Genomic DNA, 14,394 nt, shown 5'->3' on the forward strand with positions numbered 1-14,394 from the left:
GGAGCGCGTGCGGCCGCCGGACTCCGCCCCTTACCTGGACCCTTCCCTCCTGAACACTGCCCTCCTTCACAAGCTCCGCAGCACAACGAGGACACCAGATCCCTGTTTATTTTGGACACTTTTCCCCCTTTGGACACTTTATTTTAATATTTTGTTTAATAAAAACCTCTCCGAGGCTTGACGCCACGCCCACTGTGTCTGTCGTTGGCTCCTCCCGCCACAGTATTAATTTAAGGAACCTTTAGAACAGATAAAAATGTGTAATTCAGTTGCGAACAATCACGAGTTAACTCATGACAATCATGCAATTAATTGCGATTAAATATTTTAATTGATTGACAGCCCTTATACGCATACTTCTTTTTACAATTTTTCAAATAATTAGCAAAATTGTAATAAATAATGCTTTTTAAATGTATTATTATTTTAAAAAATATTATAAAATATTATTTTGTGTAACAACTTTTGACTTTTTGATGCTGCTGAAATGGAGAGGAAGTGAGCGCATGACACCACTGTTGGCATTTGATGTCTTCTCACCCTTTACTTTCTCTGAAATCTGCCTGTTGGCCGTATATCAAGCCTTTTAGAATGTGTCAGCGGTTTGGATGCCGTCATTTACCTCTTTTATAACTGGAGTTTACTGCACTCATCCCTGTGTGTGTGTGTGTGTGTGTGTGTGTCCTTCCTGAAGCCAAGTAGGGCATCTCCTCTGGACTGCATTAGCGCTGCTCGAGTAGACGCCGTGGAAGTCACTGGCTGTTCCTAATCCAAAACAGTCAGCTGAATGTTTCCGAGAGCGAGGTCGCCATGACAACAGTATGGTTGCACGCTGGGAATACTTGACCCTCGTGAGAGAGCGGAGTCTGATTCCCGCCTCATCACAACTGGGTTACGTTTGCGTTTGGAGTCTGTGACGGCTGCTCATCACGACTCAGTGCTGGATTGTTGCTGTTTTTTGTCACAGCTCACTTCTGATCAGATGAAATGAGGTAAATTCCAGAGACTGATTGGAATCATTAATGCTGAAGTGAGGAAAACAGGTGGTTTTAACCCACTCTTTTGATTGTTTTAGAGGGGTTTGAACACTTTGTCAGCTTGGCCAGGCTGGGAGACCAGCTAAACTAGCTTAAACTACACCAGCAAACCACCTCAGGCTGGTTTGTTTATAATAATAATATTCAATAATAATAATATTTTTTTAATTGTTGTTGTTGTTGTAATTATTTTTATGAATAAACAAACACTGTGCATATTGTGCTCACTTTGCAAAGTACATTTAATTTTACAGATATAATACAGCAAAGCAAGCACAATGTATTTCATTTATTTGTGTAAATAGTGTTGTTTCCCTTTTTTAGTTAAAGCTGACATAAAACACTAATATTTTTTTTTTATATGTTGCTCTGGCAACTAACTGGCCTAATGGATAGAGAGATGGACTTGTAACCTGAAGGTCGTGGGTTTGAGTCTCAGGTCCGGCAGGGATTGTAGGTGGGGGGAGTGAATAACCAACACTCTCTCTCCACCCTCAATACCACGACTGAGGTGAGACCCTTGAGCAAGGCACCGAACCCCCAACTGCACTGATAGAGCAATAGCTGCTCACTGCTCCAGGTGTATGTTCACTACTGAGTGTACACTTGGATGGGTTAAATGCAGAGCACTAATTCTGAGTATGGGTCACCATACTTGGCCACACACCACTTCCCTTTCCCCCATTTCATCTGTAATTTCAGAGGTGAATCATGACGATCCACAGGTTTTCTACTCTGCTGCTGTTGACTTTATCAATGTATTCCTTCCATTTCCGTAATGATTATTAAATCCTCATGAATAACGTCTCTGTTTGTAGTCATCGTTCAGCCTGGACAACAAGACTGAGCTCTTCTGAATGGACTCATGCATATGAAAATACCCATCAGACTTTGCTTCATCCACACCTAGAAAATAAACCTGCCGCTGCCTGATGAATGCAGAGATGACCGTTTTATTCATGACTACATCTGTTTACATGCCTGACTGATTGCTTTCGCTCGAGGTGTGAAGTTTGTCATAGTTTCTTGCAAACTATTTGAATTACCCATAATCCCTCTTTAAAGAAGCTTCTGTGGCACTTGTTGTTCTTTGTGACAATGTATGAGACTAATGAAATGTAATCTGTGTTTGGTTGTGTTGCAGCTGAGTTTCCAGCACAAAGTGGGTGTCCTGTACTGTAAAGCGGGACAGAGCACAGAGGAGGAGATGTACAATAACGAGAACGCCGGCCCAGCGCTGGATGAGTTCCTGGATCTGCTCGGTCAGAGAGTCCGGCTGAAGGGCTTCACCAAGTACCGAGCTCAGCTGGACAACAAGAGTATGTGCTGATGCTAACACCACCAACACACAACACAATAAATAGCATTTACTTTTCCACATTTATAAAAATATATCTATTTATACAGGTCCTTCTCAAAAAATTAGCATATTGTGATAAAGTTAATTATTTTCTGTAATGTACTGATAAACATTAGACTTTCATATATTTTAGATTCATTACAACACAACTGAAGTAGTTCAAGCCTTTTATTGTTTTAATATTGATGATTTTGGCATACAGCTCATGAAAACCCACAATTCCTATCTCAAAAAACGTGGGATTCCCGAAAAAATGTCAGCCTTTAATACACACACACACTAAAGCATTAACTAAAATTAAATTGAAAACAGAAAATATAAAAACAGGACTGATTTAAATGACTAATAAAAACCATAGTAGTATCTCAATGATACTGAAATCTCAGTGGTGGTGGGGTCAGTGAAACCGTTGTCAGGGCAGGTAAAAATCAGTCCAGAAATGCAGAGGATGTGTTTTTGTTGACTGGCTCGGCTGTGTTGTGTTTGTCCTGTTGTTCAGCGGACTCCACCGGCACTCACTCGCTCTACACCACCTATAAGGACTACGAGCTGATGTTCCACGTGTCCACGCTCCTGCCCTACACTCCCAACAACAGTCAGCAGGTACAGAGCTCAGTGTGATGGGATTTATTGTGTAATAATGATATTAACCATGATATGTCCTCTTTATCAGATAATGCTGTTGTCTGTCTGTCCCTTTTGGTGCATTCTCCAATCATGCTCATCAGGGTTTTGATGTTAATGTAGATATAAGTGTTGTTATGTTGGTGTAGTGATTCCCAATTTATTTAAATCTGAATATGTTTTTATAAATTAAAATATATATTCATAAATCTTTTTTCCCCTTTTTGATTATTTTCTTTGAATATTGATGATTTCTAACTATATATTCTGAACTATATATTAGCATTTTATTTCTATTTAATTATTTCTTGTTTGCACCAACCCCCATTATTTAATAAAAAATTTTAAATACATTTTTTTATGTATTTTATTGTGTTTTTCCCCTTTTTGGACAATATCTTTTTTATATGCCCTCAGGTTTGAACAGTTAGCACTTTATTTCTTTTTAATTATTATTTGTTTTGCCCCCATCATTTTTTTTAGCTTTATTTTTTAGCTTTATTTTATTTCAAAATTTAATGCATGTGCATTTTAAAGCATTTACTTCTTTTTAGGGAAGAAAACCAAAAATGTGAAAAGATAAAAAGTGGAATTTTGACACTCAAAGACTGCAGACTTCACTTTGGTTAAAAGTGGTTTGATTTGAAGCTAAAAGTCTAATTTGGTAAATGAATGAGCTGCATTACATGTAATGCCATTAAATCCAGTATATTTGATTTGTTTAATATAAAATGATTCAGTTGCATTGACTAAAACAGAGCCTCATTACTGCATGTCTTGAGTGGAGCAGCTCCAGCCGCGTTGCTGTCACTTACGTCTCTGACAGTCGATTGGCAGGATTAGAGGATTTTCTGTCTTTTTATTCTCCAACTTCAATTCTATTCGATTGCGCAGGATTAGTGCATAAATCCCTGTCCGTAAGACTCGGGCACAGTTCAGCCTCTCATCGTCTCATCCACCCCGTCTCATCCATAATCCTGTTTGTAACCCTTGGCCACTCACAGGAAGGCAGGCGCACGGTTAATATGACGGTTCGGGGTTAATGGAATATTATGAGTTCCTCACTCCGTTGCCTTATCAAATATCTTTGAGATATGAAGGGCTGACTGTGATAAAAAATCTCTCAGGATTCAGATATTGTACTTATGGATGAGCCTAAGAGATTCTAAGTAGTCTTTCACAGTGTCTGCAGGCATTTTTTGTGCCATTTGTTGTGCCAAAAGTTTCTTTTTGGTGTGAAAAATTGTATACCCTCCTAAAATCTTTTCAAACTGGTTTGATTTAGAAGACAAACATAATGGAAATAAATCCTTGCCTTTCAAATCTTGTATAATCAAACATGGTCCAAAATCAGCTTTTTGTCACACCTGCTAATATTATTTGAAAATTAAATTCTAATCATATTTTTACAGGCTGTATGTTTAGCATCACAAAATTATTATTATTAGTAGTAGTAGTGTTACTATTAGTATTATAATTTTTAATTTATTTGTTTTACTCTACTTTTGCACTTGGCAAATGTTCATTTTGCACTATTTTTAGCAACATACAGGTAGTAGTAGTAGTAGTAGTAGTAGTAGTAGTAGTAGTAGTAAAATGGGCAGTCGTGGCCTAATGGATAGAGAGTTGGACTTGTAACCTGAAGGTTGTGGGTTTGAGTCTCAGGTCCGGCAGGGATTGTAGGTGGAGGAGTGAATAACCAACACTCTCTCCACCCTCAATACCACGACTGAGGTGAGACCCTTGAGCAAGGAATCGAACCCCCAACTGCTCCCCAGGCGCCACAGCAATAGCTGCTCACTGCTCCGGGTGTGTGTTCACTACTGAGTGTACACTTGGATGGGTTAAATGCAGAACACAAATTCTGAGTATGGGTCACCATACTTGGCCTTATGTCACTTCACTTCACACTAAAATAATAATAAGTTTTTATTTGATTTAAAAAACAATTATTTATTTTTCACTATATTTAGTAAAACAAAATGTTATTATTGTTATTATTACTATTATTATTATTACTATTTATATTTATTATTTTTTGTTTATTTACAAATTATTGCTATTTTTATTATTATTATTAGTTTTTAATAATTTTTTCACCATTTTTAGCAACATAAAATTACTACTACTACTAATAATAATTATTTGTTTTATTTATTGTCACTATTTTTATCAACATAAAATTATTATGATTTTTTTAAATATTTTTTTTATTTTATTATCATTATCATTATAGCCGTTGTTCATTTATTTTCAATATTTTAAACAGCATTCAATATTTTAACTACATAAAATAATAATAATAATATTATTATTATTAATGTTCCACTCTGCAAGTGTTAATTTTGGGCCCTGGTTACAAAAGAGGATTGAGCATGTAATTTTCGGTAATTTTTCATTTATCAGAGTTTCGTTTAATACATATTAGCTAAAGTGAAATGGATTTTGTCATGTCACCTTTTTTCGGGGGATTTGCTACTATACATGCTAAAGATGCTATTTGACCTGTCCTTTGAGTAAACGGCACACACTGAGTTCATTCACCTATGTTCTTTGTCTTCTGTCACCAGTTGCTCAGAAAGAGACACATAGGAAATGACATCGTCACCATCGTGTTTCAGGAGCCTGGTGCCTTGCCTTTCACACCCAAAAACATCCGCTCCCATTTCCAGCATGTGTTTGTCATCGTTAAAGTTCACAATCCGTGCACTGAGAACGTCTGCTACAGGTGAGTGAAGCAAATGTCTGTCTGTTAATGATGCCTTTGATTTACACCATAAATTATGATGATGATACGCTATGATAGCTATTAAGAGAAATGAAGGGATTTAATTTACCTTTGATGTCTGTTACTGTGAAGAGAAAAATATCAATGAAGCTGAAGAACCTGCATGAAATGCTGGAGAACTCACAGGAATAAATCATGTGTCAGTGCTTGGCTTGCCTGTAATTTTTAATTGCCTGTAATTTTTGTTCTTCTGTTTAAAAGAAGTGCCAAAGGCTGTTTGAGGCGTTTAATTATTGCATTAAAGAGTAAATTATGTCATAATTTACTCATCCTCATGCCTTTCCAAATTCCTTTCTCTCATCTGTGGAGCTCAAATGGAGAAGTCTGGTTTGTGCATCTCTCATGTAATGAAACCTATAATGGCCAGTGGCTGTAAAGCCCAAAAATTGACATATACCAGTCCCATAAAAATAGTCCATATGACTCCTACTCTATATAATCTTCTGAACTCATACTTTAGTTTTATGGAACACTGCTAATTTTAAGTCATTATTCACTGATGATCTTCTTTCATGTTGTTGTTTTTAACTAAAACTAAAACTATTCAAATCATTTTTGGTCATTTAAATAAAGCAGAAAAATGATTTTTTTTGCCATAAAAGCCATAAAATGTTTTGCCATTTTGCCTAATGATTTTTGCCATAAAAGAAAAATCGATAATTTTGACCCATACAATGTGTTTTTGGCTATTGCTAATATACCCACAAATATACCCATGTTATGACTGGTTTTGTGGTCTAGGGTCACAATCACATATTGCATTGCATTGCACCAGACAATCTCTCTCGTTGTAATTTTCGCAGTGTTGCGGTATCCAGATCCAAAGATGTGCCTCCGTTCGGCCCTCCCATTCCTAAAGGCGTGACCTTTCCCAAGTCAGCCGTCTTCAGGGACTTCCTGCTGGCCAAGGTGATAAACGGGGAAAACGCAGCGCACAAATCTGAGAAGTTCCGCGCCATGGCAACCCGCACGCGGCAGGAGTACCTCAAGGACCTCGCGGAGAACTTCGTGAGCACGACGACGGTGGACTCGGCGGTGAAGTTCAGCTTCATCACGCTGGGGGCCAAGAAGAAGGAGCGGGTGAAGCCACGGAAGGATGCCCATCTCCAGAGCGTGGGCGCCATCACGTGGAGCGTGGTGGCGCGGGATTTCGGCCAGTCGGCGGACGTGGAGTGCCTGCTGGGGATTTCCAATGAGTTTATCGTGCTGATCGAGGAGGAGTCCAAGAACGTGATTTTTAACTGCTCCTGTCGGGATGTCATCGGCTGGTCGTCCGGTGTCATGAGCATCAAGATCTTCTACGAACGTGGGGAGTGCGTGATGTTTTCCGCGCATGACAACTGTGGAGAGGACATTCGAGAGATCGTGCAAAGACTTGAGGTAAGAGCGTTCCTGGTCTTTTTTTTTTAAAGATTTATTTTTGACATTTTTGCCTTTTATTATGATAGGACAGATCAGAGCTGACAGGAAAGGAAGGCAGGATCGGGAAAGGTCCTCAAGTCGGGATTCGAACTCAGGACAGCTATAGCGCAACGGCGCTGTATGTAGGCGCGCTGCCCACAAGGTTATCGGCGCCGACAAGCATTCCTTGATATAATGTTTTTGGGGGGGGAACAGTGAATTCACAACTAAATATTGCATTTTTATTTTTTGTCAAATAAGGTGCTGCATGTTTAAAGGCAGGGTAGGTTTGTTTCAGAAACATTTTTTGTTACGCTGGTTGAAAATCTCTTCACATCCCAATAGCAATCACTAAAGCTGGCCACACACTAGACTAGATGATTTTCAAATCATAACCGATTTTAACCTCCTAGGATAGGTGGTGCCGGTGACTTGCAATTTTAGTGATATCAGCGAAAAGAACGTCTCGGTTACGTACGTAACCCTCGTTCCCTGATGGAGGGAACGGAGACGTTATGTCGTGACGACATTAGGGGGGGATTTACTTGAGAGCCCCGACTGCCTCTGATAAGAGAAAACGCCAATGAAATTTGGCTAGTGGATTTTGCATACCTGAGCCACTCCCCGTGCATACGGGTATAAAAGGGCGACAGGTGCATCCACTCATCAGGTTTTCCGCTGAGGAGCCGAGAACGTGTCCCTGGCAACCAGCGATGGTTCAAGATTGTGGCATGGGGACATAACGTCTCCGTTCCCTCCATCAGGGAACGAGGGTTACGTACGTAACCGAGACGTTCCCTATCTGTCGGTCACTACGAGTTATGTCGTGACGACATTAGGGGTCTATGGAAAGCGCCACAACCTGAACCCCGTCACGACCTTGTGGCATGCAGATGTTGACAAGCTAGCGCGTGACAGACAAATGCGATGCGAAGGTCGCAACCTTCCCGTCGCCCCAGCGCAAATTCGCTAACCTTGGTGCCCGCAGGGACCACTGAGTACATTGCTGCTGGAGATAGCCAAGCCGCTGTTCCTTTCCCCAGAAATCGGAAGGGATTTCGACCTTCTATGAAAGACTGCTTCAAGTCTTTCCTGTTTGTTGCTACAGCCCGGCAGTAACGACGGGGAAGCGAGCCTTCCGGAGAAGGGCGCTACGGAGGCCACACCCTGCCCGAAGGGAGGTAACGTGTGGAGACACTGGTATGGACTGGCCCAAGCCTGGGGCAGTGCTACATACGCCTGGACCCTGGGGCAGATCCTACCTAGGAGAAGGGAGGAAGGCTGCCAGCAGGGTCTGACAGAGCTCTGTCAAAGGGAAGACACGGGTTTACCGTGAGGGAAACCGTACCGTGGATGAATACGCATGTGGGATCACCCGAAGGGAATCAGGCCACACGGGCACCTAGCCGAGTACAGGGGCTGACCGGAGACCCGGGCAAGCTAACACCGGTACTGGGCCTGGCGTCAGACTGCTCCGCCCAGCCTGACTGCCGGGGGTGCTGGAGGAACTCCGCCAGGGTTCGCCGTCCGGGGAACTAACTGGAGGAGAGAATAGGCGCTCGTATCCCCGGGTAAGGGGGAATGGCGCAGCAAGCGTGACACCGGCCAACTCTTCCCGCCACTTACCTGTTACCCAACACACGGGAAGAGACTGGCTCAACGCGGAGACTGTAAAATCTCGCGAAGGTGTTCGGTGTCGCCCAGCCCGCAGGTCTACAGATGTCTGCCAAAGAGGCGCCGTGCGCCAGCGCATAGGAGGAGGCAACACTCCGTGTGGAGTGAGCCCTCACCCCGAGGGGGCACGGCTCGCCTTGGGATTGGTACGTCAAGGCGATGGCATCCACTATCCAGTGGGCCAACCTCTGCTTGGAGACAGCCTTCCCTTTCTGCTGACCTCCGTGGCAGACAAAGAGCTGCTCAGAGCTTCTGAAGCTCCGGGTGCGGTCCACGTATATGCGCAGCGCTCTTACGGGACACAGCAACGCCAAGGCTGGGTCTGCCTCCTCCGAGGGCAGTGCTTGCAGGTTCACCACCTGATCGCGGAAAGGCGTGGTGGGAACCTTAGGCACGTATCCAGGCCGGGGTCTCAGGACAACGTGAGAGTAGGCCGGCCCAAACACAAGGCACTCTTCGCTTACCGAAAATGCTTGAAGGTCCCCGACCCTCTTGATGGAAGTGAGCGCGGTCAGGAGCGCTGTCTTGGCCGACAGGAATTTCAGCTCGACTGAGTCCAGCGGCTCAAAGGGACCTCTCTGAAGTCCAGCCAGGACAATAGAGAGATCCCAGGAGGGCATCAGGGGTGGCCTAGGAGGATTTAACCTTCTGGCACCCCTCAGGAACCTCACGATGAGATCGTGCTTCCCCAGGGACCGGCCGTCCACTGCATCGTGATGGGCCGCAATAGCAGCCACGTACACTTTCAAGGTGGAGGGCGACAGCCCGCGCTCCAACCTCTCTTGCAGGAAAGAAAGCACCACTCCAATCGTGCATCTTCGGGGGTCCTCCCGCCGAGAAGAACACCAGTCCACGAACAGACTCCACTTCAGCCTGTGGCAGGCCACTCAAGTCTGCCGCGTCCCATCCAGGAGCCGCACATGGCGGTTCCACAGAGCCGGACGCGGGTGCCGTATGGTGCCGAGCCCCTGAGAAAGAAGGTCCTTCCTCAGAGGGATGCGCCAGGGAGGGGCTGTCGCGAGGAGGGTGAGTTCCGGAAATCAGGTCCGGGTGGGCCAATATGGCGCAACCAACAAGACCTGCTCCTCGTCCTCCCTGACCTTGCACAGTGTCTGTGCGATCAGGCTCACTGGGGGAAACGCATACTTGCGCAGAGCCCGAGGCCAGCTGTGTGCCAGTGCGTCCGTGCCGGGGGGGGGCCTCGGCCAGGGGGAATACAGCTGGCAGTGGGAGGACTTGCAGGAAGCAAACAGGTCTACCTGAGCTTCCCCGAATCGACTCCAAATCAGCCGGATCGTCTCGGGATGGAGTCGCCATTCTCCGGGGAAGTGAGCTGTCGTGAGAGCGCGTCGGCTGCACGATTGAGCTCCCCCGGAATGTGGACGGCGCGCAGCGATTTGAGCTGTGACTGACTCCAGAGGAGGAGATGGCGGGCGAGCTGTGACATGCGGCGTGATCGTAGACCTCCCTGCCGGTTGATGTACGAAACAGCCGCAGTGTTGTCCGTGCGGACCAACACGTGCTGGCCTAGGAGCAGTGGCCGGAACTGCTTTAAGGCCAGATGCACTGCCAACAGCTCTAGGCAGTTGAAGTGCCAAAGCAGTCGAGGCCCCATCCAGAGCCCCGAGGCTGCCTGCCCGTTGCATATAGCGCCCCAGCCCATGCTGGAGGCATCTGTTGTGACAACAACATGCCGGGACACTTGTCCTAAGGGCACCCCGGCCCGTAGGAAGGCAAGGTCCGACCAGGGGCTGAAAGAGCGGCGACACGATAGCGTGATGGTGACACGACGTGTCCCGCGGCGCCATGCCCATCTCGGGACCCGTGAGTGTAACCAGTGCTGAAGTGGTCTCATATGAAGCAACCCGAGCGGCGTGACTGCGGCTACGGATGCCATATGCCCCAGGAGCTGCTGAAACTGTTTCAGCGGAACCACTGTCCTGCCTCTGAAGGAACTCAGGCAGTTCAGCACTGATTGGGCACGCTCGTCCGAGAGACGTGCCATCATACTCACAGAGTCTAACTCCACACCGAGAAAAGAGATTCTCTGCACAGGGGAGAGCTTGCTCTTTTCCCAGTTGACCCGAAGCCCCAACTGGCTGAGGTGCCGGAGCACCAGGTCCCTGTGACCACCCAACTGTTCTCGCGATCGGGCCAGGATGAGCCAATCATCGAGATAGTTGAGGATCCTGACGCCCACTTCCCGTAACGGGGCAAGGGCGCCCTCCGCCACCTTCGTGAAGGCACGGGGAGACAGGGAGAGCCCGAAGGGGAGGACCCTGTACTGCCATGCCCGCCCCTCGAACGCAAACCGTAGGAACGGCCTGTGTCGAGGGCGAATCGAGACATGAGAGTAAGCGTCCTTCAGGTCGATCGCTGCAAACCAATCCACGGAGTGAACTCATCTGCGTCAACATCTTGAACGGGAGCTTGTGTAGGGCCCGACTCAAGACTCGCAGGTCCAGGATTGGCCGAAGGCCACCGCCTTTCTTGGGCACGATGAAGTAGGGGCTGTAAAAACCCCTGCCTCATCTCGGCTGGAGGGACCGGCTCGATTGCACCCTTTGCCAGAAGGACAGCAATCTCCTCGCGCAGGACAGGTGCATCTCGGACTGCCACCGAAGTCTCGAGGATGCCGCTGAACCTGGGCGGCCGCCTGGCGAACTGAATCGCATAGCCGAGTCGAACTGTGCGAATGAGCCAGCGAGACGGGCTGGGTAGCGCAAGCCACGCCCCCAGATACCGTGCAAGCGGCACCAAAGGCCCAATCGACGTGCCCGCAGTGGTGCAGCGAGGGGGAGTAAGGTTGGATGGAACAGAAGGCAGTGCGTTCTGACTCATCCCCACAAAACTCCCTAAGTCCCCGGGGGGACTGGCTAGAGGTGCGCGGGGAGGGATCGCGTCCCCAGACCGCACTCTCTTGGCCACTGGCAATATGGGTCTCGGGTGAGAGTGAGGAGGCATTGCGTCGCACACTGTCAGCCCGCAGACCTGGGAACCCGGAGGGAAGGGAAATTGCTCTTTCTTTGACAATGTGGGTACCACTGGCCCTTGAGCCAGTGGCGGAACAGAAAGAAAAGAAAACACAGGATTCTCCACCCGGCCCTCCTCCGGGGGAAGGAGCGACGCTAGCCTCGTCGTCTCCTGGGAAAGAGCAAATTCCTCCATCTCCGGGTTGTGCGCGTCAGGGCCGCTTTGTCGTCTTCCTGGAGGACTTGGCGGCCGGCTGAGGCGCAGGGGGCGCCGCACTCCTGCGAGAGGCTCGACGCACCGGCCTAGGTGACGACTCAGCACGGGGCGGAGCAGCTCTGGAGGACGCAGGAGGGCGCCCACGGCGACCAGCAGACTGGGGCCTGGCCCTTGGGCCAGCGGTGGCAGCTGGAGCATCCCGCCGTTTAGGGAGGATGTGCTGAATTGCCTCCGTCTGCTTTTGTACTGCCGAGAATTGCTGGGCAAAACCCTCGACAGTGTCGCCAAATAGCCCCGTCTGGGAGATGGAGGCGTCGAGAAAGCGTACTTTGTCGACGTCCTTCATCTCGGCCAGATTGAGCCAGAGATGGCGCTCTTGGACCACTAACGTGGACATCGCCTTCCCGAGGGACCGCGCCGTGACTTTCGTCGCCCGGAGAGCGAAGTCAGTCGCCGTGCGCAGCTCCTGCATCAACCCCGGGTCGGGACTACCCTCGTGCATTTGTTTTAGTGCCTTGGCCTGGTGAACTTGCAGGATGGCCATGGCATGCAGGGCAGAGGCGGCCTGGCCCGCAGCGCTGTAGGCCTTGGCGGCGAGTGCGGCCGTCAGCTTACAGGCTTTGGACGGGAGACGCGGACGATTCCTCCAGGTGGCGGCGTTTTGCGGGCACAGGTGCACCGCAACCGCTCTCTCCACCTGGGGAATATCCACGTACCCCCTGGCCGCCCCGCCATCGAGGGTAGTGAGGACGGAGGAGGGAGACGAGCGGCTTCTGGCCGAGAAAGGGGCCGTCCACGACTTCGTCAGCTCCTCATGCACCTCCGGGAAGAAAGGCACCGGGGCAAAGTGCGGCCGCTGGTCGCGTTTTGCGCCGATGAACCAATCATCCAGCCGCGAGGGCTCGGGACTGGGCGGTCTGTTGACCTCCAGCCCGATACTCACGGCTGCCCGGGCAAGCATGGCCGTCAGCTCTGGGTCCGGATCGGCAGTGGCGACAACACCCGAGGGGGGCAGCCCCGCCGATCGTTCATCCTCAGAGGACGAAAGCCCATCCCCCGATGCCGCGATCGACATCTGATCCTCGGGCGGCGCACCGAATGAAATGCTGGCGGCCCCGTGAGGCGAACCAGCGAAATCACTCGGGAACCGGACGGAACAAGCGCTGCGGGAGGAGTAAGAGGTCCGCGGGGACGTGCCCGGCGGAGAAGCTCTTACCGTCACCCTCAGATCTCCCAGAGCGCCAGCCGGCGGTCCTCTGCTCGAGCCAGAGAGACCGGGACGGGTGGCGGCAGAGGGTGCCAATCCTTTCAGAAAGGAAAGGCGAGAACGCAGCGTTGCCATGTTCATACGCCCACAACAGGCGCATGACTCATCCACAAACGCATCTTCAGCGTGCTGGATGCCCAGACACTGAAGACAACGCTCGTGACCGTCATCCGAGGACAGGAAGCGACCGCAACCAAGAGAACACGGACGGAACGGCATCTTTAAAAAGACGCGAACCGCCCAGTGTTTTAGAAATTTGCTCTTTCAGGTGAAGTGCCCAGGGGAATCGCTGCTGCAGGGACACCGCTGTCTGCACCGTAACGCCACCCAGGAACAAACTTCGAGGCAGACGGCTTTGTGGAGATCTGATCTGTTTTGAAGATTTCTCATCCACTCGGCTCCGAAGCAAAAATCTGATGAGTGGATGCACCTGTCGCCCTTTTATACCCGTATGCACGGGGAGTGGCTCAGGTATGCAAAATCCACTAGCCAAATTTCATTGGCGTTTTCTCTTATCAGAGGCAGTCGGGGCTCTCAAGTAAATCCCCCCCTAATGTCGTCACGACATAACTCGTAGTGACCGACAGATAGGGAACTTAAAATTAGGGATGCACGATATTAGATTTTTGCCGATATCCGATATGCCGATATTTTTTGTACTTTTTTACTATTTTTTACTTTTAGAGCTTATGATTTATAAAAACAAAACATATTACACATTAATGAATAAATCCGTATATATAAAATTATTTAATTTTATAAAAAGTGTCATGTTTGTGATTAATTTATTTTTTTCATGTAAGCTATAGCTTCTGACTATTAATTAAAAACATACTCATTATTTTATGACATCAGTTACTGCTTTATTTAATCAGAAACACAGTCTAAGGGTCCTTCACACTTGGTTCGATTGCTCCCCCTGCCCCCGCTGGACTGCGTTCATATTATTTTGTTTGGGTCTGAACCACGGTTTGTTTGCGTCATCAAGCCAGCAGTTGTTTACCCCGTTGCTTAGTAACGACGGCGCGGGAGAAGGTGGCAAAATGCATAAGAT

At 47.9% G+C, this 14,394-nt stretch overlaps 1 protein-coding gene across 2 annotated transcripts in view; it reads left to right on the forward strand.

Moving 5' to 3' along the window:
* Window positions 1-14,394, forward strand: part of LOC306882768 (signal-induced proliferation-associated 1-like protein 2) — a 156,953-nt gene that overhangs the window by 78,485 nt on the left and 64,074 nt on the right. For both annotated transcript variants that reach the window (XM_079437641.1, XM_079437642.1), the window contains exons 5-8: window positions 2,182-2,356; window positions 2,897-3,000; window positions 5,592-5,749; window positions 6,613-7,189. In XM_079437641.1, coding sequence (XP_079293767.1) covers window positions 2,182-2,356; window positions 2,897-3,000; window positions 5,592-5,749; window positions 6,613-7,189 — 1,014 coding nt within the window. The remainder of the gene's footprint in view (window positions 1-2,181; window positions 2,357-2,896; window positions 3,001-5,591; window positions 5,750-6,612; window positions 7,190-14,394) is intronic.

Source organism: Barbus barbus (assembly GCF_936440315.1).
Source record: "Barbus barbus genome assembly, chromosome: 16".
In the NCBI taxonomy this organism is placed as follows: Eukaryota; Metazoa; Chordata; class Actinopteri; order Cypriniformes; family Cyprinidae; genus Barbus; species Barbus barbus.